Genomic DNA, 24,185 nt, shown 5'->3' on the forward strand with positions numbered 1-24,185 from the left:
TAGATCTGATTCTTCACCTTGTTGTAACGATGAACCACACTGGTTGGTTCGAAATGCGTAGACAAATGAAATATCATGTGATTTACCCCGAAAAATCTCTCATAATTAATATGATCACAGAATTGTCAATTCAAAAAATTTATTTGATGTATTAAGAATATATACATCAAATTTTATGAAGTAATTTTGATGTTTATACAAAACTTCATTTTTTAGATGTTCCATATATTGTTAATTATATAATTTTCGTATTATTTTATATAAAATTTTATTTTAACATAGAAGTTTGGAAAAAGAATAATTTATTTCTGTAAACGTAATATAGATATATATTTTTCTAAAACATTATTTTATAATTTAGATAATGTTTTATATTCATAAAAATATATTTTATTATATAATAATCAATTTATTATTATTATTTTTATTAATTATAAAATTCAAATAACCCAATTTTCAATTTAAAAATTTATCAGCCTCGCTAGCTTTGCACTTTTGAGGCAATTGCTAATTTATTACAGGTATAGCTCTTTAACTCATTGATCCGTTGCTCAATCGAGACTGATATTCCGAAGTTAGTTGTTTTTCCATATAAATAATAGGAGTATCCACCTTTATATGGGGTAAGATTCTCCACAATCGAGAAAAATCCAAAAAACTTTTGGGCAATTCGACGGTCGTAAATTTTCGTTTTGACTTGGTCGTAAATTTTCGTTTTGACGTGGTCCGTCCAGGATGTTATTCACCCTCGGATTCATAAACTTGTCTGTGTTTTGTTTACTGCCCCTAACCAAACCTCTTGGTATTTGGTTTCATGCGAGGTCTGAGTATATATATTTTATTAGAGCAAACACCGTTTATTGAGAAAACAACTTTGAACTCAAGTTACACCGACCGCGATCTGTGGTATATATATTTGCCATTCATTTTTTTAATCACAGAGGTAGTTTTCTGCGATCTTCAGAGCAATGGAAGACGAAATAATGCAAGAAATTGAAGCCGCTAAGGCGGTCTATGGTTCAGATTGCAGCGTCATACAGGAAATGCCCCCTTATTTGAAAGTAAGCCTAAAACCTCGAACTGCAGAAGATCTGTCACAACAGGTAAGTCGCTGAATTTCCATTTGCTTTGAGGATAAATGAAGTGAATAGCATCCTTGGCCCTAATTTTGAATTCTCCATTAATGAGATGGATTAGAATAACAGAGAAACATAGTTTAATTTTATGACCGTCCTACTGTTAAGAGTTGCAGAAAATTATCGTTTATTGCCCTGGTTACACAATGCAATTCGCTGTTGTCATGGTCTCATAATTCTTTTTTAGTTGTAGAAAATAATCGTTTACTGTCCTGGTTACAAAGTGCATTTCGCTGTTGTCATGGTCTCATAATTCCTTTTTAGGAAATTATTTGAAATACACCTGAGATCGGGGGCTGCACCATATAACATAGACTTCCATCGGCTTATATGTCTCAGGGGTATTGGTTGGACAAAATTGCCCAGGACTTGCACCGAGCCTCATCCTTTTTCTAACTGTGCCATTGGAGTGGGCAGGCCACATTGAGACTGAAACACTGTTGGACAGCTTAATACTAGGTCAACCTCACCAGTGAGCCAACGTCGTGCTAGTACACACAATCGGATTTTCCTTGCCCTGAGCTTTGTATTGCTGGACAGTTAAATGAAGTAGAAATAACTCAAAACAGGGTACAAATTGGGAGACCGAGTTATATGGTTACCAACTTACGATTAGTTCATGCCCTTCCATAAGGCTATTTGCAAGGTTGCCTATTGCCATAATTCCTCATCCTGAACAGACACTTACTTGAACAACATACCAAAACTATGTTATAATGAAGCTACTCTATTGGTGATATTCCATTGGATTAAATAGTGAACATTGTCTCTAATCAAGTTTTGCAGGTCTGCCTATGCTTGCGTCTTCACTAACCCACTCCATCAATGACATTCCAGTGGATTAAGTCGTGAACATTCTGTGTAATCAATATTTGCAGGTCTACCTATTTTCAAGTCCTCACTAGATTATATTTTGAACATTTTGTCTGCTCAGTTTTCTGTGCCAGTGCCATGGATTTCATTTTGTCTGACTTTGAAGTAATGTGAGTGTGGGGTAATTGAATTGAATGTTGAAATTTGGTACCGGAGGACAGGTGGTTCCCTTAGGCTTTGATCTTTGGCCTAGGGAAAAGTGTCCAAAAGAATTTAATTTTTCTCCTAAAGTGACTTTATAATTTTATAAAGTTAAATCTAATTTAAAAGTGACTTTAAGTGATAAAGTTATTAAGTCTAATTTTAAAGTGACTTTTATAAAGTCAATGAAAAATTAGAAAGGAAAAGTGACTTTGGAAATAAATGACTAAGTGGGTCTTTATTAAAATGGGGTGAATTAAAAAATAGAAAGTGAGATTTAAATGAGCATTTAATCTCAACCATTGATCTAAATCTATTTCAGCCATTGGATTTAGAGATCACCCAAAAGTCACTTGGATCACCCAAAAGTCACTTGGAGTTATATTAAAGGAGGAAAAGGAGGAAAAGGTCATTCATTCTTTCATGAGCAGATTGGGAGAAGGAGAGCAAGAGAGCAAGAGAGATTTCTGAGCAGGAAGGAGAAGGAGACAGCAGCTTGGCACACATTCCAAGGCAGCAGTTGAGCAGATTTGTACAGCTAATTCAGCACATAGTGAAAGGCAGATTTTTGCACAAAAATCGAGGAGCAGTTTGCTGATTTTTCTGCACACAAAACGGAGGTCGTACAGCATTTATTGCTGTCCTGTTTGCTGTAATTTCCAGATTGTTGTGAGGCACGGGAAAGGAGATAAGTTGTAAATTTGCTTGCTGATTTTTGCTGAATAATTCTCACTGTAAAAAGACAAATTTCAGAAATAAAGAAGAGCTTTCAAACTGGTTTTCCCCAAGAGTTGTAGGGGGTTTTTCCAGGGTCAAGTTGACCAAAAATATCAGTGTTTTAATGTGTTTTAATGGCTGTTTTTAATTGCTGATTTTTAATTCTGCAATTTCCAGCATTCTGAAAAATTTCCAGAATTTGTGTTTTCAGCAATATTTATTTTTTCAGTCTGTTAAATGTATGGTTATGGGAATGGGCATTTAACTACATGGGAGAAATAAGGAGAAACTGAAAACCGGGGTGGGAAAACAGAAATTTTTACATGGTATCAGAGCTTGAGTGCTGAAGGGCAGTTTGGGACAGCAAAAGGAAAAATTGCAGTTGCTGATTTTTCACTCAGAAAATTCCAGCAAGCTGATTTTTTCATAAACAGCAGTTTTATCTTTACTACAACAGTGCTATTTTTCAGTTTTAGGACAGCAGGATGTCATTGGGATTGAGGGTGGAGGATAGGTTGGATGGGCATACAAATTACAGCGTTTGGAAGGAGAGAATGCAGAGTATCTTTGAGGAGGCAGAAGTCTGGGATATCATGGTGCATACCGCACAGAACCCTGTTGTTGTGCCCACTGATGTTACTCAGTTGGCTGAGTATAAAAAGAAGAACAATAAGGGTAAGAGGCTGATTCTAGACGGAATCAAAGACCATTGCATTCCTCATGTGAGAGGAAAGAGCAATGCCCATGAGATGTGGACAGCATTGTCCAATCTCTACCAGAGTACCAATGAGAACCGGAAGATGGTCCTGAAGGAGAAGCTAAAGAACATTAAGATGGGTAATGATAGTGCAGCTGGATATCTCACAAAGATTACTAATGTGAGAGATGAGTTGGCAGCGATTGGAGAGGCCATTCCACCCACTGAGTTGGTGCGGATTGCAGTGAATGGCCTCCCCCGTTCATGGTTGAACTTTGCTGATGGGGTTTGTGCACGTGAGACCCTTCCCACATGGGAGAGGTTTTGGGATGATTGTATTCAGACAGAGATCAGGAAATGGCAACTTGGGGCAGCCAAGCCAGTTGCGCAGGATGAGGACGTAGCACTGGTGGCAGGAGGCAAGAAAGGCAAAGGGAAGAAGCAGGCTTCCACAAGCGGTGGTGGAGGCAAAGGCAAAGGTAAAGGTAAACAGGGGAACACACAGAAGGACTATTCCAAGGTGAAGTGTTGGAATTGTCAAAAGATGGGACACTATGCAGTTGTGTGTCCGGAGAAGAAGAAGAAGAAGGGGAAGAACCAGGACGTGGCAGCTTCAGCAGAGATTGAGGACTTTGCTGGTCGTTTTGACCGAGAGTTTGCGTTCACTACATGTGAGTCCTCTAGTGCAGGATCACCTGCCAAACAGGTTCAGAGGGAGCATGCTTTTCCCTCGATTAGCGGAGCATCTACAGGTATCTGGTATGTGGACAGTGGGGCTTCACGTCACATGACAGGAGTCTGTGAGTACTTCTCAGAGCTTTCAGAGAGTGGTATTGATATTGAGGTAGTACTCGGTGATGACAGAGTTGTTAGAGCAGTCGGGGTGGGGACAGTGACATTTCAGAGGGAGTCCAAACCTCCCTTGAAAGTGTCAGAGGTTCTTTATGTGCCAGGGATGAGGAAGAACCTCATATCCGTCTCAGCTTTGGAGGACAGAGGATATGAGGTACTGTTCAGGGGAGGACAAGTGTTGATGTATCCCAGGGGCGCTCCAGCTGATTCAGCTAGAGTGATAGGTGTACGCCATGCAAAGGTGTACAAGTTTGCATTTCAGCCCCTTTTGGCATTGAGCAGTAGTACCGACAGCAGAGCTAGCAATTCTGAGCTGTGTGAGATTTGGCACCGCAGGATGGGACATATGTATCATGGAGCCTTGAGGACATTGCGGGAGATCACTACAGGTGTGCCAGATTTCAGTACTGATCACTTTGATACTTGCAGAGGTTGTGCGATGGGCAAGTTTGCCAAATCCCCTTTTCCCAGCAGTGACAGCAGAGCGACGGGGATACTTGATTTGATTCATTCCGATGTGAGCGGTCGGATGTCTCATGTTTCCTTGAGTGGATATGAGTACTATGTTTTATTCATTGATGATCACTCCAGGAGGACCTGGATTTATTTTTTGAAGACCAAGAGTGAGGTCTTCAAGCGGTTTCAGGAGTTCAGAGCTCTTGTGGAGACTCAGACAGGTCGAAAGATCAAGTCCTTGAGGTCGGACAATGGAGGAGAGTACACCCTTGGAGAGTTTGTTGACTATTGTGCGGAGGCAGGCATTAGGAGGGAGTTCACTGTTCCTTACAACCCCCAGCAGAACGGGGTTGCGGAGAGGAAGAACAGATCCATCATAGAGGCTGCCAAAGCCATGATACATGATCAGGGGTTGCCATTGTTCTTGTGGGCAGAGGCCTGCAACACAGCTGTTTACTTGCAGAACAGGAGTCCGCATCGTGCTTTGGGGCACATGACTCCGGAGGAGGCTTTCTCTGGGAAGAAGCCTGATATTGGTCATCTTCACATCTTTGGATGCATTACATACTCCTATATACCCAAAGAGAAGAGGACCAAACTAGAGCCCACCGCAGAGAAGGGTATCTTTGTGGGCTACAGTGAGACCTCAAAGGCCTTTCGGATTTACATTCCTGCACAGAGGAGAGTTGTTGTCAGACGGGATGTGAAGTTCGAGGAGGACAGGGCCTTTAGGAGGTCACGGGAGTTAGAGTATCTGGATCAGCCAGACCCTCAGCAGCAGTTGAGTCAGTCGCAAGGATCCAGTGGGCAGGGATCAGGAGGATCCGGAGGTACATCTATGAGGATGTCAGGTCCATCAGTGAGCAGTGGCTCATCGAGCCAGAGGGGTGGTGCTCCGGGCAGCATGCAGAGCAGTTCACAGAGCAGTTCACTAGGGAGTCCACTGATGGACAGTTCACACGGTACCTCAGCTTCTACAGGTTCAGGGGCAGGTAGGAGGACAGCAGACAGACAGTCAGGAGTTCAGGCTACTGATGATGATGAGGAGGAGGAGTTTCATTCTCCGGTGGAAGAAGTGCGCTCAGGGAAGAGGAAGCCCAAGTGGCTTCAGGACACCTTGAGAGATGCCACATCTGTTGCTGAGCCGAAGAGGCCGGTCAGAGAGAGTAGACCACCTGAGAGGTTTTGTAGTTATATGGCGATGGTTACCAGCATCCTTGACTCTGAGCCTTCTAGCTATGAGGAGGCAGCTAGCCAGCAGGTCTGGAGAGAGGCCATGCAGGAGGAGTATTCTTCTATCATGAAGAATGATGTTTGGGAGGTGGTGCCGAGGCCTGAGGGCAAATCCGTGGTTACTTCCAGATGGCTTTACAAGGTAAAGCATGCTGCAGATGGCAGCATTGAGAAATTCAAAGCGAGGTTTGTGGCTAGAGGGTTCTCCCAGGTAGAGGGAGTTGATTATGAGGAGACCTTCGCTCCCGTGGCTCGATATACTTCGATCCGCTCCATTATATCGATAGCAGCAGAGATGGGTTGGAAGATCCACCAGATGGATGTGAAGACCGCATTTCTCAATGGCTTCATACAGGAGGAGGTGTACATTGAGCAGCCACAGGGCTTTGAGGTGCATGGGAAGGAGTCCCATGTGTGCAGATTGAAAAAGGCCCTTTATGGCCTGAAGCAAGCTCCCAGAGCTTGGTACTCCAGGATAGATGCATACTTGCAGGGGATGGGTTTCACAAAGAGTGAGGCAGATCCGAACCTTTACTTTATTGTGATTGGTGAGGAGCCTCTCATTCTGGTGCTGTATGTGGATGACTTGATCATTACAGGTGCAGAGAGACTCATAGAGCACTGCAAGAGAGATCTTGCGGCGGAGTTTGAGATGAAGGACATCGGCTTGATGCATTACTTTTTGGGTTTGGAGGTGTGGCAGGAGGAGGGGCATTTCTTCCTGGGGCAGGGGAAGTATATTGTGGACATCCTTAGCAGATTCCACATGGAGGATTGTAGACCCATGTCGACACCGATGATCACCAACTGGAAGAAGCTTCATGCTTCGGATTCCGAGTTGGTGGATCCCACATTGTACAGGCAGCTGATTGGTTCCTTGATGTATTTGGTCAACACTAGACCAGATATCTGTTTTGCAGTCAACACGATGAGTCAGTTTATGTGTGAGCCTAGGAAGGTTCACTGGGTGGCTGCAAAACACATTTTGCGGTACTTGCAGGGGACAGTGGATTATGGTCTGGACTACAGGCAGGGAGATGGAGTGAGATTGGCAGGATACACTGATTCTGATTGGGCAGGTTGTGCTTCTGATAGGAAGAGCACTTCAGGGTGTTGTTTTGGGTTGGGTTCAGCAGTAGTGTCATGGTTCAGCCGGAAGCAGCAGTCAGTAGCACTGAGTTCAGCGGAAGCAGAGTATATGGCAGCCAGTCTAGCTAGTTGTGAGGCTATCTGGCTTCGCAAGATGTTGTTTGGCTTATTTGGTCAGCCGTTGAGACCTTCAGTGATTTACTGTGATAATCAGAGTTGCATTAAACTCACGGAGAATCCAGTATTTCATGACAGGTCAAAGCATATCGGGATCAGATATCATTTCATCAGAGACTATGTTCAGAAGGGAGCTGTGAAGCTTGAGTATATTTCCACTGATGAGCAGGTTGCAGATATCCTTACCAAAGCCTTACCACGGGGCAAGCATGTCTACTTCAGAGACAAGATGGGTGTGGTGAGGAACACCTTCCTCGGTAAGAGGGAGTGTTGAAATTTGGTACCGGAGGACAGGTGGTTCCCTTAGGCTTTGATCTTTGGCCTAGGGAAAAGTGTCCAAAAGAATTTAATTTTTCTCCTAAAGTGACTTTATAATTTTATAAAGTTAAATCTAATTTAAAAGTGACTTTAAGTGATAAAGTTATTAAGTCTAATTTTAAAGTGACTTTTATAAAGTCAATGAAAAATTAGAAAGGAAAAGTGACTTTGGAAATAAATGACTAAGTGGGTCTTTATTAAAGTGGGGTGAATTAAAAAATAGAAAGTGAGATTTAAATGAGCATTTAATCTCAACCATTGATCTAAATCTATTTCAGCCATTGGATTTAGAGATCACCCAAAAGTCACTTGGATCACCCAAAAGTCACTTGGAGTTATATTAAAGGAGGAAAAGGAGGAAAAGGTCATTCATTCTTTCATGAGCAGATTGGGAGAAGGAGAGCAAGAGAGCAAGAGAGATTTCTGAGCAGGAAGGAGAAGGAGACAGCAGCTTGGCACACATTCCAAGGCAGCAGTTGAGCAGATTTGTACAGCTAATTCAGCACATAGTGAAAGGCAGATTTTTGCACAAAAATCGAGGAGCAGTTTGCTGATTTTTCTGCACACAAAACGGAGGTCGTACAGCATTTATTGCTGTCCTGTTTGCTGTAATTTCCAGATTGTTGTGAGGCACGGGAAAGGAGATAAGTTGTAAATTTGCTTGCTGATTTTTGCTGAATAATTCTCACTGTAAAAAGACAAATTTCAGAAATAAAGAAGAGCTCTCAAACTGGTTTTCCCCAAGAGTTGTAGGGGGTTTTTCCAGGGTCAAGTTGACCAAAAATATCAGTGTTTTAATGTGTTTTAATGGCTGTTTTTAATTGCTGATTTTTAATTCTGCAATTTCCAGCATTCTGAAAAATTTCCAGAATTTGTGTTTTCAGCAATATTTATTTTTTCAGTCTGTTAAATGTATGGTTATGGGAATGGGCATTTAACTACATGGGAGAAATAAGGAGAAACTGAAAACCGGGGTGGGAAAACAGAAATTTTTACTTTGAAAAAGGCTAAATGTTTTACGAATTTGCACTTTCCATTTTACCATCAATGAAATCAGGCTCTGAAATCTTTTCTGAAATTGCAAATTTGGATCATTGAAATTGTTTCTTTTTTCAATGCAAAAATGGATTTAGTACCCTTTAATACCCTCACTGCAATTCCATCAATCCAAGATGATTCTTGCTGGATTGCAGACCACCAATGCAAGTTTCCTGTCCCGTTATTTTGAGTGGCCAGAAAAGAGCCTGTTACCTGAAGATTCAGAGATGGTCTAAACATGGCTTCTGCCTTGTGAAAGCTTCTTCCAGTGTCATATTATCAAGGATTCTACGAGGACTTCTATTTTATATATATACTGTTGTCATTGCTGCTTCTCCCCATAGAAATTTTGATAGATCTTGATCAAATATCATAGTTCGTATACATTCTTCAATTGTTCTATTTTTCCTTTCTGCAACTCCATTTTGCTTGGGGTTGTAGGGAACAATGAGCTCCCTCTTAATACCTGCTTCTTTATAATATGCAATTAATTTTCTTGAAGTGTATTCCCCACCATTGTCGGATCTCAAAGTCTTTATCTTTCTTTCGGTTAAGGTCTCCACTTTGGATCTAAATTCCTTCAACTTTTCAAATACTTTGTCCTTTGCCTTGAGAAGATAGAGCCATGTCTTTCTAGAATGATCATCAATGAAGGTCACATAATAAAGATGGCCCTTGAGAGATTTGTTAAACATTGGCCCACACACATCAGAATGAATGTGGTCTAAGATCTCCTTAGACCTTGAGGCTTGTATCACTGCTTGTAAAAGGTTTCCTTGTATTCTTTGCCAAAGCACATACCTTGCATACTCCTTCATGATCTTCTTTGATGTTGGGGATGCCCTTTACCATTTGACTAAGTGAGGGTATTATCTTGTAATGAATTTACCCATATCTTCTATGCCATAGTTCGATATGATTGATCTCCAAGTGAACTAGGGCTTGAGGAGATGGCTTTATAACTCTGTATAACATTCCTTCACAAACTCCAATAACTTTTTCCTTTTCAATACTTGAATCCTTTCCTGAAACCAAAACTTTACCATCTACAAAGGCAACTCTATCTCCTTTATCTTCTAAACAAGAAATTGAAAGTAAATTCTTTTTCAAACCTGAGACATAGAGTATTGTTGAGATGTAGCTTTGCTCCACTTTCTAGCTTCAGTGATGTAGATCCAAGGCCCTTGACTGCATAACTATTGTTGTCTCCTAGCTCCACTGCATGAGATGATGGTTCCTTTGATAGAGTATGAAGTTGTCCACTTTCTCCCGTCATATGTCTTGATGCTCCACTATCAATGATCCATGCATTGTCATCATCAAGAGTACCTGTAAGTGCAGCCAAGAATCCTTCACTCTTGACTTTCCTAGATAAGTTGTAGATGATCCTTCCAATCCAACTTCCCACAATTCTCACGATATTGAATCCCATCTTCAAGTAACTTGCCATAGAGGGAGTAACCTTTTCTTTCAAGCCAACAAAGTGATCTTCAACCTTCTTCGACCTTAGCTCTGATACCATGTTGAGAAATCAATGCTTATAGGAATTAGGGTTTGATTCCTCTTTCTTGATAATTACTTGTGAATTATGTTGGTTTCTTTTACTTTTTTATTAGTTTATCTTTTCATCAAGCAATCACCAAATTATATGTATATGGAGACCACAAGAACAAGAGACCAGTGTTAGTGGTGTTAAACTCACATGGACAACAAAACACATATGAAAGATAAATCAGTGAGTTCCCTCTTTTTTATTAACAATAGATATACATTTATAGTACACATATGTGACTCTTGGGATTCAGATCCCAAGGTCTCTTGGACTGCTTTGTCCATTCAACTTCCACGCTAACCCATTAGGATTAGGTGTCCAACATTCCCCCCCTTAATCCGAAGGGTTATGTATGAGTCCAAGAAGAGAGCTGTAATACAAAATGTGCAAAGAATGCATGGCAGCACTAGGCTGATTGTGCTCTATGAAATGTTGGTATAAAAAAGGGCGGTGGTTTAAGGATGACCACCAACACTGGAACGCTTAGTGCAGTTCCCGGAACTCTTCCAAAACTGGCAAGAAACTGAAGTTTTCTGCTAGAGGAAGTGATCCTATTGTTTTAAAGAGGGAAACCTTCAACCATAAAAGGGAGGTCTCACCCCGCATAAAAGGTAAAACTTCAACCTGAAAAGGGAAGTTTCAACCTGTGATGGTTTAAGGATAACCAACAACTCTGGAATGCTTAATGCAATTCCTGGAACTCTTCCAAAACTGGCAAGAAGCTGGTGTCTTCTGCTAGAGGAAGTGTTCTCAATCTGTGATGGTTTAAGGATGACCAACAACTCTACAATTCCTGGAATTCTTCCAAAACTGGCAAGAAGCTGGAGTCTTCTGCTAGAGGAAGTGTCCCAGATTGCCAACTGAAGGCATGTTCAGGCATCTTGTCTCTGGCTACAACTCTGAAACTGGTGTGGCAGGTTGTGGCTCAGGCTCGCTTGATGTGGCTTTGAAGCTTGTAGATGACCATCATTTCCCCCCCTGTCAGATACAAGGTGAGATGATGGAGAAAACTCAACTGCAAGACTGTTCAATATTCTGGAACAAGTTCTGACATGTGTTTGGAATATTTTCTTGGCTGTTGATGCCCATTGCCAAGAAGCGATCCATCCTAGATGAATCTTTGTTCTTGCAGGATGTTTGTTTTTGAAGCACCTGTGTGAAGAATGGCTGGTTTTATGACAGTGCTCACATGGATGAAGATCAAAACAGTGATCTTTCAGATGGCCAACTCGGTCACAGTGTTGGCATTTCACGATCTGTTGTTTTTGTTGTTGTTGTTGCTGGTGTCGCTGTGGAAGAGGGGCAGAATCTGGAACAGCTAGAGCTGAACTGCCATGAGGAGCAGGTGAACTGTCATAAATGAAACCAGCACTCTGAAACTGAATGGGCTTGGCGTAGTCTGGAATATGAAAGGACAAGTCCTTGTCATATCCAAGACCAGTTCTGTGCTTGTTGTGGACAAGCTGTTCCCAAGGTCTGATGATGGGCTTGGGAAGTGCAGATTGAGTTTCTGCATCTGCATGTACACTTGCTGCTTTATTGGGTACTGAATCTGAATGAAATTGAACAATATTGACTTGCTGTTTATGGGAGTCTGCTTCATTGTTCTGAACAGAAATAGGTTCAGAATGATGACTCCACTGCTGTAATTCTTCCTGCTGTAGCTTTGTTTCCAGCTGCAAAAACTCAATATTTTCTTGTACATTTTTCAAACAGATTTGAATGTTTGCGACAATGGCTTTATCAATCATAATTGTATTGTCCGTGGTAGAATGTATTAGAGTGTTCAGCAATTCTAATACAACACCCATTCTATCCATTTCACAATAATATCACTGCAAAAAAAATTGATTGGTGTACCACTTTGTCTTCAAAAAATCTTCAAGTATGTAGCTTCTCAATATACTTCCATATACAATGCAATTTCATACCATGAACATATTCTGTGCAAAATTACACAGAAAAATATCTTAGCCAACAAATTGTAATAAAGAAGTAGCTGGGAAGTAGAGAACCTGGTTCTTCAAAAATCTAGATCAACATACGACAACCCAAACATTTGCAGAAGTCATAACACTTGTCTTGTAACTTGAATATCTATGTATTTCAACTGCCAAACTTGAATTTCAAAACCCCTTCAAATAGGAAGACCAGTGTGAATTACTTTGGGTGTGCTCAAAGCTTGAAGTCAAGAACATAAAGCATTTCATTCCATTTCAGTCACCATAGACTTGATATTACACCTTCAATCTATAACATATATTTCAAGTTTCTACAATCAATTCAAGACAGTAGCAAATGATTATGAGATGACTTTGCATGCAAATTCAGAAGTTGAAGAAGCAGTTGAGGAAGGAACCCATATTCCAGAATATAAGCACAACTTTGGGAGTGTATCACCAGTTCTAAGCAACAATGAAGAAATCTCCAAGCGTGATATTACAATTGCAGATGAAAGCAAGAAGACAGTGGTAGTGAGTCTCTGGAATGATCTTGCAAAGAAAGAAGGACAAGTGTTGCTTGACAATGTTGACGATGGACCTTACTGCTTTTTTTATTCTGGCTGCCAGAAATGAATTCAATAGCCTGTAAAATACAGCATACTCTGCTCCTTGTGCAAGAGTGCTCTCGGCTTCACTTCAGCCACACAAAAGCCTCTGCCAAAAAAAACACCTTCTAGAAAAAGCGCATACACATCAAATGCTACTGAAGATTACATCAAATGGGGAATAGTTAGTGTATTACATCAAATGGGGAATAGTTAGTGTATTACCACTACCCCCACAAACTTTGCCTTCCGGTATCGGTCACTGTGCTTTACTGCATGCGGGAGGAAATAGTAGGCTTCTTGTTATCACCGTTCTTTTACTGTTCCACGGATCTCCATGTCGAGGAGAGACATGGCATCCTCTTCAAGCTCTCCATGCGCGGCTTGTAAATTCTTGAGGAGAAAATGCACAGCAGAGTGCGTATTTGCACCTTATTTCCCACCAGACCAGCCTCACAAATTTGCGAACGTCCACAAGATATTCGGGGCAAGCAATATTACAAAGCTGCTGAACGAGCTCCCTCCGCACCAGAGAGAAGATGCAGGCTTGCCATTGGAGTCTAGAACAGAGTATTATGTCAAATTTGTGAATCCAATGTATAATTCACCCACAGTAGGAGTACAACCAAACAACAATGCCTCAGAGAATCAAGTATTTGTGGATGTGTCGACTACTGGCAACATTGCTGTTGCACCATCACATGCCAACAGATATGCCCAATCCAGCGTACTGCGCATATATATTTTTTTTTATGAAATGGATCAAATGGTCCTGATCATCCCTCACAAAAACAAATTTTCAGAAAATCGTGGTCTTCGTCTCCCATCAGACATCCCCATGAAAACGTAGCACAACCTGAAGGTCTCGTGTTGAAATCATGCCAGCGAAGTCATTTCAAACCCATACGATATTCCTCAAAATGAATGCATCCAGGCTGTTCCCTGACACCTCTTTTGGAAAGAAACTTATAAGATCAGATTGTGTTACGTTGCACCATACCACAGTTACGCTCACGCTTACTCAGCTATCGAAAATATAATGAACAATGCACACCAACACATTCCAACATACCATATAAACTCCCTTTAGTGTATATGAACCAACGCTCACAAGGTGCTCAAATCATTTCCGAGAAGTATACACAGTCAGGAATAACTCAATCAGGGAGCACAAATCAATGCTCTATATTTCACCGCATGACCATCATAACCTTACGCACCATTCAACACAGGTTCGAAGGCTTCATAAGCAGCGTGTACACTAATCACGAGCAACAAAGATTCCAGGAACATGAACAATCTGCAACACGCCGAAAATCCTTGTCTGCCACAGACATTAAAGAATGACTCTTCTTCAATTAAATAGACCTCCCGCACCTAATCTATGATACCAATACATATGCAACTGAATCACTGTTTTTCTGCTAAATTCTGACAATCCGGACAGCTCTTTGAAAGCAGACTGGGACTTTGTTGGTCTGATTCTGGGAAAAATATCTACTCGTAAAAATTGCCACCGAAATTTTCCTGATCTCCGGCAGTCCTCGGGTGATTTCCGATAATGAAGATCCTCACAGAAGTCTTTCAAGGCTCGAGCAGATCAGCATCCCCAATGCCAATTTTTTCCAAATATACATCTGCGTCAGCGGGTTTCGAATTCCGGAGGCACAATCTGGGTGCATATGAGCATCTTTTGGATCAAGGTTTTGGGATTTTGACTAAACCCTCGACGCTTCTTCTTCCTCGCCTTGCATTTCACAGAGTGCCGGTTTAATGCACACAGTCATATAGTAAGCGGAGGAATAAAACTGTAAATGGGACAGCATTGACAGCGCTGGACAGGACAGCGCTTCTTCAGGAACGTTCATGGGCAGTCCAGAGCGCAGGTACAAAGAGGGCAGGTATGAAACGTTTATGGACAGAGACGTTTTATGAATCAGTGAGAGCATGAAACGCTTATGGACAGAGAGCGCAGCTAAAAATATGGCTGAGGCAGCGTGTCAGGAGCGCTGGGAAAGAATATGGCATAGGGTCAGGACTGACATGCACATAACAGGCCACAGAAAAACAAGTGGCTCCGATACCATGTTAAACTCACATGGACAGCAAAACACATATGAAAGATAAATCAGTGAGTTCCCTCTTTTTTATTAACAATAGATATACATTTATAGTACACATATGTGACTCTTGGGATTCAGATCCCAAGGTCTCTTGGACTGCTTTGTCCATTCAACTTCCACGCTAACCCATTAGGATTAGGTGTCCAACAAGTGGAACCGGCCTGTTCGACCGGTTTGGGGGCAAAATCGGTCCGAACCGACTGGTTTCGTCACTGAACTGGCCAGTTCGGTACCGAACCAGTTCGGAGACCGGTTCCACTGGTACACAAGGCCCGCGACTGCACGACCTGGGCATAAAAAAAGTTTTTTTCCTAGTTTCTAACGCTACTCTAGCCCCTCCTAAAGCTATTTAAACACCCCCACTCCCTCTATTTCACTCACACTATTCATTCGAGTCTCTTGCAATTCTTGAGCTGAGTTCAGTGAGGATAATTCAAAGAGTTTTTTTTGAGGGAGATTTTTTGTAGATTTGAAGAGCTGATTGGAGTCTTGGAGAGCTGTTGGAGAGTGTGTTTGAGCGTATACACACTAAGAAGAGGAACCGTTTAGAGCAAAAGCGGTTAAATGACATGGTTTTTGTTTAGTACAACCTTAGGTTGAGGCGTAACCAATTGCTGAATAAAACCCTTGAATCAAGCAACATTGTCTTGGGTGACTTTGATCCAACATTAGAATGGGTTGTGGAGAGTCAAGCACCAACATTTGACAATGAAGGCATTTCTTGGTTGGACTTGGACCCAACTTCACAGGATGCAGAGGCAAATATATCAGAAGCACCAGTAGCAACTTTAGGCCCAGGGGAATCAAGCTATAATCCCATTGCGGACTTGGATGCTACTCATTCTTCAAATGAAGATGAGGAGGATGATCAGGAATCAGATGATGATTTGATCATTAATTTGTTGTAGTTGTAGCTTGTAGTATTGTAGGCTGTAGTATAATACTATGATCTATCATGTTATTTTGGACTATAAAGGCATTTTAGAGCCTGCTTCTTGATGTTGTAACATTTTGGTTCAACGATGTTTTGCACTAAGTGCTATTTCGGTTATATGCACTACTACTTGCTATATAAATGAGAACTTTTGCATATTTGTGTATAAATGGTTTGGATTCATATGGATGCACATGAATATATATTTTTTTCTTTAAAATATGAATATTTTATGTGTTTTTGGTAAACCTTTTTTTTTATTATCCAGTTCCGGTCTGGTTCCGACCGGTTCTCGGTCCACAAGGTTTTCTGGTTTGATGACCATTTCGGTTCTAATAACATTGCAAGAGACACAAGTTGTAGGCGCTTAGCTAGGGAAAAAACCCTACAAGGGGAAAACCCAGTAAAAAACTCTTCCTTCAGTAGATTCAAATCAAGATGAGACACTTCCAGACTTCTTTGACCTCGACAGAGACCTCCTCCAACCACCAAGTCAACCCTTCCCTTCAACATATGATCCTTGACAAAATCTCCCAGTGACAGCTCCCCAGTAGCAACTTCAGTCCAGAATTTTGGTCCTCTAGCAGCAAAACTTCGACCCCCAACAACTGAATTTCATACCTGTAATAGAAACAAAATTTCGGCCCCAGCAACTGCCCAAAAGCTTCGCACGTGTGAGAGATAGATAGCCCAGAAACTCAACTTAGGTCTTCCCAACAAATTTCGTCCTTCTCCAGCTACTTCGCTCTTTTTCTGCTTCTCTTTCTTGAAGATCGAACTTGTTGAGTGAATGTGTCAAATAGGTCGAATTTCCTCTCCTTATATAGCCTTTCTGTTGGGTCGAATTGCCCTAATGTAGGCCGACTTCATGGGGACAAGGCCAACTTGGTGTGGAGGTGACAAATGACCTTTTTGACTCAAAAATAATTCTTTTTACATGATACAAAATCTCAACAAGGGTCTAATAAAAATGACAATGACTCCAATGGCTCAAGACAGAACCTAGAAGCTTTTAATGGAGGCTTTGACCTAAAAAACATTGACCCAAGCATGAAACCCATGCTTTAATAAGTCATTTTCTTTAATAATAAATTTTCTTTTGAGAAGTACAATTATGAAGACCGACACTAGTTACATTCTTCAACACTCCCTCTTAACTAGGGAGATATTCATAATTACATACATATAAGTGTACATGGAAGATTTCAAAATGAAATGAACTACGAAGAGTTCTAGCACACTTAGTGTTGCAGATTAGATACCTGGCCAAGGTATTCTATCAGGGTGGGACTAAGGGGACTCAAGCTTTAATATCTGGCCATTCTAGGTACCATCAGGATTTTAAGCTCTACCACCAACCCAAGGATCTAGGTGCGTATCCAAGGTCGGAGCTCCATGACCAACGCCACCCTCCCTCTTCGGGATCTAGACATCAACACATAGGGCGGTTAGATGTTCTCCCAAGCATCTTGCCATAAGATACTTCATCGAATTGCCCTAATGTAGGCCGACTTCATGGGGACAGGGCTGAATTGGTGTGGAGGTGACAAATAACATTTTTGACTCAAAAATAATTCTTTTTACATGATACAAAATCCCAACAAGGGTCTTATAAAAATGACAATGACTCAAATGACTCAAGACAAAACCTGGAAGCCTTCAATGGAGACTTTGATCTATAAAACATTGATGATTGACCCAAGCATGAAACCCACGCTTTAATAAGTCATTTTCAATAATAATATTTTTTCTTTTGACAAGTACAATTATGAAGACCGACACTAGTTACATTCTTCAGCACCACCATCTCTGCCACCTGAGCCAACCATTATGCTTCCTCGCCCATCTCTTATGATCGTATGTTTGAAGGTGGGCCTTCCAACCCCGAAGGTATGACTTTCATTATGTAGTTGGGTATCTTTGCTTACTTATCATGGACACTTTTGGACATGGATTAGTGGAGGGACTTGGTGGAACGAATGGGCTTGGTTTGTACTCTTGTTCTGTTGTCCAATTTGGTGGTTAACCTTATATCCTAGTCCCGTGGGATCTCCTTTATTGGCTACTGGTTTTAGGAGTGCCTCTACATGAGAAATCCAGATTTTGGTTGCGTGATCCCGCTTCCGCTTCCCTGAACCACATACATCACTCCATTCTACTCTTTATAACCTCTTTTCACATTTCCCATTTGGGTCCACATTTGTCCATTGGGTCCACAAGGAGTTTTCCTCCCCCTCCCCTTGTCCACACTTTGGGTCAGGCCTGAAACGATGCCTTCAAGGTCGATGCAGCTAAAAAGAAAGTAAAATGCATAATTTAGCCACTCTCAACAGGAAATGTACCATAAAATACAAAAGATGGTTGGGACTTACAAATTTAGTACGTGGGCAAAAGCCAAGCATGAGCTCTACCCCCATCATTATGGCCATCACCTTGGTTCCTAGGCCCCCCTATATTGGCCCCTTTCATCATTAAGGAACCCATGATTGTCCCAACCCTTGGTGGGAGATGAACTACCCAACCTTAAGGGGGTATTCACTGTTATATCATTCACATCATGCTTTCATCCGTTGGTGCGCCGAGCAATTTTAAAAGAAAAAACAATAAAAGACAAAAGGCATATGAAGAAGGGTGGAAAAACAAGGGCCTGGGTAACTCGTGTACCATGATTGCTCTCTCCTGCATTCATGCACCCAAGTGTGGGCTACCCTTATCTTGGCTACCCTTGTATTATGGCATGTGGCTTGGAGCCTTCCCCTAATGCCCCACTCCGTTCCATCATCATATCATGTGACATCTGCCACTTGATGGATGTACCATGGACCTGTCACTCCCTTAGAGGTCGAAACCACCTAATAGGGTCCTTGATTAACCTCCTTCTTGAACTTGGAAACACCTGTACATTCTAAACCCCATTACGGAAAGGCATGCCACTATGAAGTGTTCGCTTGGTTCCATGGTTTGTAACCTCATTTACTCAATTACATTGATGATTTGTTATATTAGAAGTTGAGGAGCACATTGGATCTTATGCAACATTGCAGGTGGGTCTTCATCTTGGGGTTTGGTCTCTCTATATGGGATCCACGCCCTCTAGAGGGTCATATTGGCATTTGTAGGGTGCACGTTGAGAGCCATGGGCCTCCACTATAGCCGAGAGCAGATAGCCACGCCATGGGGTCCTTTAGTACCATGCATTGCTCGCTTGTGTTCCACCTATTTGATGATGATGATGCACTTGGACCACCTTCCCCAGTTGGCTATACACTTGCACCACACGGCACCACACGCTTGGCAGTTGATCCAGGGCCCAGATGGGGTTGTGTCTCACCATGGGAGACAAAGGGAGGGCTTGCATCATCGTTCCAATGCTTACAAATGGGATACATGCTTGATCAATCTACTTGGAGACCCATGAGGATGTTTTTGTTGTGCCCCCACAACCACTTGGGAGCACCTTAGGACATTTGCTTGGAGATTAAGGGGTCACCCCCTTTATCACTATATTTGGAGTCCTTCTACTCATTTTGGCACATATTGGACTCCACTAGGCGCTCCAGTGGCCCTCCTAGCTAGTTATTTATCATTTTGGCCCTCTTGGGAGGCTTATTTTTCATGTTTTGGAGCTATTTGGTGGGCTTGTCACCAAAAGTATTGTTATTGTGCACATTATTTTACTTTAGGGGCATTATTAGGCTAAAATAGGCCCCTTTCGAATCCCATAGAAGATTGTATAAATAGAAGAGATACATTTTCTCTCATTCATTATCACTTGGATTTGTATCTCTTTGGAGAAAAGATTTCAGACTTGCTATTGTTGGATGAATTGGAGATCAATTGATGCATTTTGTTTTTTGGATATTTGTTATTTGTCTTGGAGCTTCATTCTTTGCAAGTCTAATGGATGGATATAATCTTCATGTCATGTAAGTGCTTTTCTTATGCAAAATCTTTCATGTTTATGGTCTAATGTATGGAACACTATTGCTATGGTTATTTTGTGCCCTAATTGTGATGCGAAATTCTTAAACACTTGGTAATCTTGGCTCGTTGCATATGTTATTCATCTTGGCAAGAAGATTGAAACATTCCTAGGGGTGGGTTAACTCTTTGCACCTTGAAACTCCATTACTTGGCAAGTCGAAGTATAAATCTTTCTTGTGACCTTGTAGTTGCTTCTCTAGGGCATGCGAAGTTGCAGGAAGGCTCCTTGGTAGAGCAAAAATCCTTAATCAATTTCACTTTGACTCCATTCTCCACAATTGGCTAGGCACTGGTCTACAAGTCCTTGGTGATCACCACAATTTCACCTCCTCCTCTAGTTTTTCTTCCCTAACCCTAGATGGCTTAACTAGGGCTTCCAACGATTTCAAATCTAGCCCTTGGTTTGCCCATCGAGTTGGTGAGGAGTTGCGCTGGGGTTTCCTCCACATACCCTCCAATTTCCAAGTCAATCCCATCGTCGGTTTGTGAGACACACAAAGCCCTAGCTCTGAAATCATTTAGCCCTTGTTCCTTTTAGGTTAGCGACATTCAAAGGGATCTATCTTGCTAGAAGACTCAAAGGAAGTTCATTTGTTTTGATCCCTTCTTCTCCCTTGTTTAAAGTTTCACACGAAACCCTAGACCTTGCTTGGGTCCACTTGGGCTTCTTTGTGGTCCCAACCTTCACCATTCATTATTTCACAAAGGCCACTTAGAAACCCTCTTCTCTTAGGAATCTTAGGTCTAGGGCATTTCCTATCAAGCAATATCTCTAATCCCTAGGTCTAGGCTTCCTTTGAGCCTTCCTTGGAGAGCTTGTTATGAACTTAAATTCATAAAAATTATGAAAATATTATTTAAATAAGTAAATTATTAATTATAATCAATTAATTAATGAGTAATTAGCTAAATGAAGAGACATTAGTCCCCAAGGGACATGTCTCTTTGATTAGGCATAGCCAGCTAACTCCTATTAAAGGAGCGCCGCCTCAGCCTTGTAATCATCATTCGAATTTTATCAATTATATATATCTATATATATATATATATATATATATTACATTCAGAAATCATCTGGTGTATTTTTAACAGTTAAATAGCAATTTAGAAATTTTATTGCTAACAGAGCCCCACACTTTGCTCCCTGTTGACCACAAAAGTTGCACTTGAAATTTTTTTGACGACCATGCTTGCCATGCTATCCATGCTTGCCATGTTGCACCATGTTGTCCATGCTCGCTGCCTCATTGTGCCACTGCTGCACAATGTCATGGCTGTCCCATTGTGCCACTGTTGCACAATGTCATTGCTGCTGTCCCATTGCACCATGTCATTGTTGCTGCCCCATTACACATGCCTTTGCTGCTGTCCCATTACACCATGTCATTGCTGCTGTCCCATTACACGTCATTGCTGTTGTTAGCATGCCTTTGTTGCTGTCCCATTACACATGTCATTGCTGCTATTAGCATGCCTTTGCTGCTGTCACAGCTGTACCTAACAGTCATTCCCAAAACATTGTTGTTTTGGGCATATGGCAACCCTTGACACTTTCTTCAGCTCATAGTTCTAGGGTCCTTGACTGTAGCAATCTTGGACTGGTTAGGGTACTTCCAACAACCCTTCGATCTGCCCAGAAGTGCCCTCCTTTACTGCGACTGCCCTTCTAAGAGAGGAGGAGACCCTATATTGCATTTTCTGGGCAGTCAATCCCTCATCAACAACTTCGGCCTTCCTTTATTTGCTACGGCTTGCTATATCAAGTCTCCTTTTGACTGTGGCAGCCCAACACTCTTCCAAATGATCCTAAAACAGTCCTTATTGCTGTGGCATAAGGCCTGTGGTTAGGGCACACATGGACAGTGACTAGGGAACAAACTGAATTGCGGATTTAGCCTCATACATCAGCGTCGATTCTCTGCAGCTAGGGCACAACATGACCCTCCTTTCTCTGCGGTTAGATGTCTTTTCCTAGGAGAACGTTTAGGGCTTTTAAGGACAGCTGCTTAGGGTCTCTTCTAGACCTGCATTAGGGCTTCTTCATTAGGGCAACGTTTAGCCTAGGGCACTCCCTATAGATCTCTCCTTCATCAAAACCCAAAACATAATGAAGAGAGAGATCACAAGAGTGTGGGTGTGTCAAAATGACTTGAAGACCACCTCTATTTATACTAAAACGTTGAGCACAAGTGGTGGCAGTTTGATTGCTGGCCGACCTTGACGAATTGTCTTATAACACAATTAAATTCATAACTCCATGAATACTTATCAGAATTAGATGATGTTTATATCAATCCTACACCTCTCGATGAGAGGGATCCAAGAAAAATATCAGTTGCCATAAATAAGATGACCCACATGGAGTTTAGCCCTAGTTGCCAATTTTAACACTCCCTCTCAACTAGGGAGAATTCCATCTGCTGATCCATATGTCCGACAATACTATCTCCGCCATCAGTGCCCTGCACTACTCTACTCTATTGAACCATGAAGAAGAAGATTTGATCGAGAATGTCTCATACCATTCTCTACTGACCCGAAGTCAGTTCCATATGAAGAGAGTGTGTCATACCACTCTTACTGACCCGAAGTCAGTTTCATTGATCCCAGATCAATATCACAAGAGAGTTTCTCAAACCACTCATACTGATCCCAAATCAATTTCATTGATCCTAGATCAATGGAGGTCATCCTAGCATAGGGAGTATGATAGATACAACGATGCGTCCATCGATAGTACTACTATGGTCCCTAACCCCATTTCCCTGCTCATTGGCCAGATGAGAGGTACTTCCCATGAGTCCCAGACTGCATGGGTAGGATGCCTCAACAGGAGAACCATTCATCCTGTCCCTAAGTCGCTTCGGTGTATCACAGGGGAAGGCTGAGTCATTCATCCTGTACACAACGCACCATTAGGGGAGGGTGAGTTGCCCTATGGTCGTGTGTTGTTCTAGTAAGTACCCCAAGCCCCCGGAGTTCCCAGAGCTCAATGCATGCAACATGCAGGACCCTTATAAGAAGGTCTTTTAACGACTCTAAGTCATTCTGGAAAGTCACATATTTGACCTTTCCCTGGGGCTTAGACAGAATGTTTGCGACCTGTACATCAGTCTCAATGCGATGGAGCCTCCTCGCTCATCGATGTACCATATCCCAAATAAGGTAGTATCTGATGTCTATATGCTGGAGCAATTATAGAATACGGGATTCCTCAACAAAACTAATCCCCCCCCTGGTTGACACAGAAGATCACGGTGGTATCCATCATGTGTCTAAACAACTCGCTGAAGAGCTTCCACAACCAGGTAACTTCACACGAGATCATACTCGTAGCTATGTATTCGGTCTCAGCGGTGCTTATAGCAACGACTTCTACTTCCTGCACATCCAGGATATCGAAGCAGAACCCAAAGAGAACCAGCACTCATAAGTGCTCTTGTGATCCTCCACACTGCCTACCCAGTCAACATTCGAATAATCATGCAGCTTTACATTTCCGGCGGTGTATCTCAATCCATGAGAGATTGTGCTCCGAAGATATTACAGAAGATTCTTGGCACCAATCCAGTGAGGCTCAACCATATTTGAGCTCATCATGCTAATTGCAAAACATATATCCAGACGAAAGTTCACCAAGAACATTAATGCGAATGAGTTTATGAAACTTAGAGAGGCATTTCCCAAATATGGTCCGGCATCACTACCACATAACTTTTGAAAGTTAAGCTCCATCGAGGTAGTCACAGGCTTGCAGTTCACCATTCTAAATCCGGAATCCAACTCCCTCTTAGTTTTGCAAATGAGAGGGTTTGCACCTGTCAGAAAGAGATCGTCCTCAAAAGGTGCCGGTATGAGAGGTTTATCATCCACGACCTTCAAGCAATGGTTTGGATCGACTTCACTCCTAGTGAATCTCAACTTCATCAGACAGCTATCAATCCTCTCATACTATGCCTGGGGTGTTAAGACATAGAGGGCTTTCTTCCACCTACATACATGAGATTCCCGACCATGAATCTCAAATCCCTTGGGTTGTTCCAAACTTGTGGACCTGCTACATGAGGGGAATGGTTCCCTTGTAAGATTTTCCTTCGGTACATCTTAGACATGTACCTTCATGCTCTTTTTGAATTTAGGCATCCCTGTCACCATCTGACTCACATCGGGTAGGGCCCCATAAAGTAGACCTCCGGTGCTATAGATGAGATGTGTCAATTGACATGGTCCCCAATGGACCATCCTACAACTCGATACAAATTGCCAACCCTGAAGCCATGAGTAAAATCATCTTTGAAAATTCTATAAACACGTACC

General features: G+C 41.9%; 1 protein-coding gene across 3 annotated transcripts in view; it reads left to right on the forward strand.

Moving 5' to 3' along the window:
• The first annotated feature begins 653 nt into the window (after positions 1-653).
• The window catches only part of LOC149257936 (uncharacterized), a 371,741-nt gene continuing 348,209 nt past the window's right edge, over positions 654-24,185 (forward strand). Inside the window, exon 1 of one of the 3 annotated variants that reach the window (XM_089414602.1) lies at positions 654-1,103. In XM_089414602.1, the coding sequence (XP_089270728.1) occupies positions 969-1,103 (135 nt within the window). In that variant the 5' untranslated portion in view covers positions 654-968. The remainder of the gene's footprint in view (positions 1,104-24,185) is intronic. The other 2 variants (XM_089414604.1, XM_089414607.1) reach the window with 2 other exon arrangements.

Source organism: Pinus tabuliformis, chromosome 6, assembly GCF_031772625.1.
Source record: "Pinus tabuliformis cultivar Carrire ecotype Pingquan chromosome 6, CPIR1, whole genome shotgun sequence".
NCBI lineage: Eukaryota > Viridiplantae > Streptophyta > Pinopsida > Pinales > Pinaceae > Pinus > Pinus tabuliformis.